We start from the raw sequence: 4,222 nt of genomic DNA on the forward strand, positions 1-4,222 counted from the left end.
CCGTGTTTGACGTTTCATTATTTTTTGGAAGGAAATTGTTTTTCTTTCAGAATTTTATTTTGCAAGAGCATTTCAAGACGATTTAAAATACAGTACACGTTTAAGCTTGATTTGAAATGCTTTGAAATATTCTTTGTAATTAATTTTCCATCTTTCATAATCAAATCTATCGTTTTCGTAAGCGTTTGACCGTTCGACCACACACTGTTCCACTATGCCGATCCAATCCAGCTTGTCAATGACGCTTGTTGACATCACCAAGCATTACAAAAAACACACACACGAGAAAATTGTGTTTTCCATCGCAATAGTGGCTCAATTCGAACAATCCTCAGCATAAAATAACCCCGGAAACCAGCTACAACCATACGATCAACTCAAAGATGTCTCGCCAAAGCACGCGCCTCGATACGAAGAAAGTGGTAAGCGTTTGATTGCAACCTAAGTGGCTTTGGAAGAGCTATTCCAGCCCCAGCCGAACGACTGTGTTGTGGGAAACGTTCCGTGTTCCGCCTCGGCAGCGTCAAACATATGCACAACAATCTTCCTACGCCCCCTTCCGAGAGAAAAGCCGAAAGCACTCCCGCTTTTCCCGGTTGCATTCCGAAAGCCGAGTTCCGAAAACAGAAAAACGCCTCTCAATATGCTCCGTTCTGATCTTCTGAAAACGCCTTATCTTCTTCGTCTTTCTGTTCTCTTTCCTCAGTGAGGAGTAGTGAAACTGCGGGATCGCCATAGGCGTTTCGTGTTCCGTATCCATCTCGTTGGGTTGCGTCGTCGCTTCGGATTGCTCACAGTAACGCGTACCGCGCCCGTTCAGTAGTGTGTTTCCGCGATTTGGTAGGAAGCCTTGCACAAGTGTTATTTGCGTACTTGCCGGACCGTAGATCGTAAGGAGTAGTGATTAGTTGAGAATTGAAATATAGGTGTTCATCGGTGCAGTTCCGGTGAGGCAGTTTTGCAGCAAAACTATGCTCACAATGAATAACGCAGCAGCGGCCAATGCGTTCGGTGGCATCACCTTCTCCGATATGACCGGAGCGACAGCGGGACCAGGCACCGGAGGCCTTCAGCTGGTGCAACTAAGCCAAGTCATGCCCGATCCGAACTCGCAGCAGCTCTTTATGCAAAGCCTGCAGCAGCAGCTAAACGGGGGTGCACCCGCCATACAGGTTATACCGATCGGAGCGCTCCCGCAGCAGACGGTAGCCTTGGCTCAAGGTCCACCAGCCGGTGCCACGATACAAGCTGCTCCCCAGCAGCAACAGTTCGTGCAGTACACGCTGGATGGACAGACACTGCTGTACCAAGCGCTTCCCACCCCGGAAACCGCATATCAGAGCGTCAATTTGCCGATCGTTCAGCTGCCGGCCACCCAAACGTTGGGTACCGCGGGTACGGTACCTACCTACGGGAACATCGCCAACCTGCAAGGTGCACCGGTCACATTCACGCAGATTCCGACGCTCACCCACCAAGCCATTCCGCAGCACCATCCCCAGCAGCATCATCTCCACCAGCACCATCAGCACCTTCAAGCGGCGGCCACTATCGACGCGAGCACATTTCAGAACCTTGTTACCGCACCGGTCACCCTGACGCCCGCTGCCACCGTTGTGCCAGTCTCACAATCGCAAGTCCCGATGGCCACACCCGTCACCACGGTCACTTTTGGACAGCCGTCCCAGCTGGGTATGGGGGGTGTCGCAACGGCCAGCACCAGTAGCAGTTGCAGTAGCGTTACACCCACCGCTAGCCACAGCGACGACATCTCCCCGGATTGTACTCCCACTGTTGTTGGCACGGGATCCGGCTCCGGTACGGAGCTGGAGCAGGAACCACTGTACGTCAACGCCAAGCAGTACAAGCGCATCTTGAAGCGACGGCAGGCACGGGCCAAACTGGAAGCGATGGGCAAGATACCGAAACAGCGACCTAAATATCTGCACGAATCCCGCCACCGACACGCGATGAACCGGGTCCGTGGTGAAGGGGGCCGGTTCCATTCGAAATGAGCTGCAATGCGAAGGAAGATGTGCGGACGGCCATGGATCAGATTTCACCGATACGCGAACGATGAAGGAATACTTTTAAGCAGTCGAACTTCTTATTTGATTCTAGATAACTTCTGTCGGATTTTATCCAGCCCCTGGATATGATAGCAAGTACTAGAGTACTAGCTGGCCATAGTGCAGACAAAACTTTTATAAAAGAAAATCCCTCCCCGCAGAAGAGAGAGAGAGAGAGAGTTAAGAGCATAAGAATTGATTTGAAAGGCAATAATAAATATGTTAACATAGTTTACCCATTCGCAAGCTTCTTTTCTGTTGCTGTCCCTTTCGTCCCCGTCCCGTGTGCCCTGTTTTCGGAACTCATTTCGGTATCGATTGTGCAAATTTCGCTTCCCTTTCCGCTCATGATGTTTCCTCCTTCTGTTCGCGCTTTGCAGAACTCGGAGCTGCTGACCCTAACGTACGGTGCGCTCGTGTCCCAGATGCTGCGTGATTTCGAAAACGTCGAAGACGTTAACAAACAGCTCGACCGCATCGGGTTCAATATGGGCATGAGGCTGATAGAGGACTTCCTGTCGCGTACCGGATCGGGCCGCTGCCTGGATATGCGCGAAACGGCCGACAAAATACAGCTCGCCTTCCGCATGTACCTGAACGTGCAACCGACCATCTCGAACTGGGCAGCATCGGCCGACGAGTTTTCGCTCATCTTTGACACGAACCCGCTGACGGAGTTTGTGGAGCTGCCGGCCGACTATCAGCAGCTACGGTACAGTTCCATCCTCTGTGGATGTATACGCGGTGCGCTCGAGATGGTACAGCTCGAGGTGCAGTGTTGGTTCAGCCAGGATCAGCTGAAGGGCGATGCGACGACCGAGATACGGGTGAAGTTTGTGCGGCGGTTGGAAGATGCGGTACCGGCCGGAGAGGATTAAGTTTCCCAACATGCATTCCGTGCAGAATAAGAGCTCCTTCTTTACGACGAATTCGTTTTTTTTTTCTCGAGCACTCACTTGATATTCCTTGTTAAACCGATAAACGATTCCGACGCGGAGGCCCCAAATCAAGCAATGTTTGTTCTGTTTCATTGTTTCGGAAAAGGAAAGAAAGCCGCCACTTACACATTATTTAAAACACATCTCCGTTCGATCTCTATTTCGTAATGAGTTTTTGGGGTGTTGTTGGCACATTGGCATTTGTTCGTTCGCCCGTATCCCATGGTTACCGTTCTTGATAGTTTGATCTCGCCGTTAAGCGAACAAAATGACTAGGTAGATAAAAAAAAAAAAACGCAACATCATAGCTAACTTACAACGTAAAAATATAAATCTCTGTTTACCGCCTTCCTCACACACAGTTTTCTTCGTCCCGCGATATCTACTCATGCTCGTAATGCAAAACCAAAAGCCAGCCTGCACAGGGTTATGCTTCCTGTCCGTACTAATGCTAAAAGCTCAAAAACAAAACCCCAATCTCAATCTCCACTGCTCCACAGCTCGTACTACCTAATCCTAGTTCCTGTTTCAGTAACAATTTCGCAACCGTTATAGCGTTGCATCGTATTTGGTATAACTTTTTAAAATATTTGGCACAATAAAGAATGTAATAGCGAAGCTAAAGGCACTTTTATAACGGTAGAAAGATATAGATATAGGTACTTAGGGAAAGTGATTCTAAAATACTAACATAGCATAGAGGGTTGGCACCGTTTCCTATCCTTCTGCTCATCAAACACCCCCGGACGTATAGGAACGATTCAAACAAACCAGATAACAAGAGACGAAATGCGAAATATCTATCAGGCATTTTCAGGAAGAATGTATGCGCATTAAACAACGTTTAGAGTAGAAAATAGAAGAAAATAAGATAAAGTTAACATATAGATTAGGGTGTAGTGTAGGGATCAAGTCGATGGGATAGCAGCAATAGCAGCAAAAGGCCGGCGCTTCTCAGTGGGCCGTGAGCATTTTCCTCTCCTAAAGTAATGCTCCTTTGTCTTCGGTTCGAAGTTTAACTAAGCATACGATAACGACACACACACACGCAGAAACAATAACACGACACCAACCTTACCCAACTAAATAGAACCGTTTCAGCTAGCGTCCTCTCAGGACTGTAATCTCTCCTTTCTCCTTGTTTGCTTGTTATCACTAACACAACTATGTAGCGCGATTAGATGTGTTTGTACTGCGTTTCTTTTTTGTTGAAAC

General features: G+C 48.5%; 1 protein-coding gene across 2 annotated transcripts; it reads left to right on the forward strand.

The window, feature by feature from the left end:
* Positions 1 to 199: 199 nt before the first annotated feature.
* Positions 200 to 3,079, forward strand: LOC118516923 (trafficking protein particle complex subunit 3-like). Of its 2 annotated transcripts, none has more exons than XM_036062767.1 (2): positions 200 to 422; positions 2,450 to 3,079. In XM_036062767.1, exons 1-2 carry the CDS (start codon positions 384 to 386, stop codon positions 2,945 to 2,947), a joined length of 537 nt encoding a protein of 178 aa, XP_035918660.1. In that variant the 5' UTR covers positions 200 to 383; the 3' UTR covers positions 2,948 to 3,079. The 2 variants fall into 2 exon arrangements, with proteins under 2 accessions (XP_035918660.1, XP_035918659.1); XM_036062766.1 differs by lacking the exon at positions 2,450 to 3,079 and adding an exon at positions 707 to 2,308 and having other exon boundaries at positions 226 to 422.
* The last annotated feature ends 1,143 nt before the right edge of the window (positions 3,080 to 4,222 follow it).

This window comes from Anopheles stephensi, unplaced genomic scaffold, assembly GCF_013141755.1.
Source record: "Anopheles stephensi strain Indian unplaced genomic scaffold, UCI_ANSTEP_V1.0 ucontig42, whole genome shotgun sequence".
Lineage (NCBI taxonomy): Eukaryota > Metazoa > Arthropoda > Insecta > Diptera > Culicidae > Anopheles > Anopheles stephensi.

What these genes read in the sequence shown, in the direction of transcription:
- LOC118516923 (XM_036062766.1), top strand. Translation starts at nt 972, where the DNA reads ATGCTCACAATGAATAACGCAGCAGCGGCCAATGCGTTCGGTGGCATC.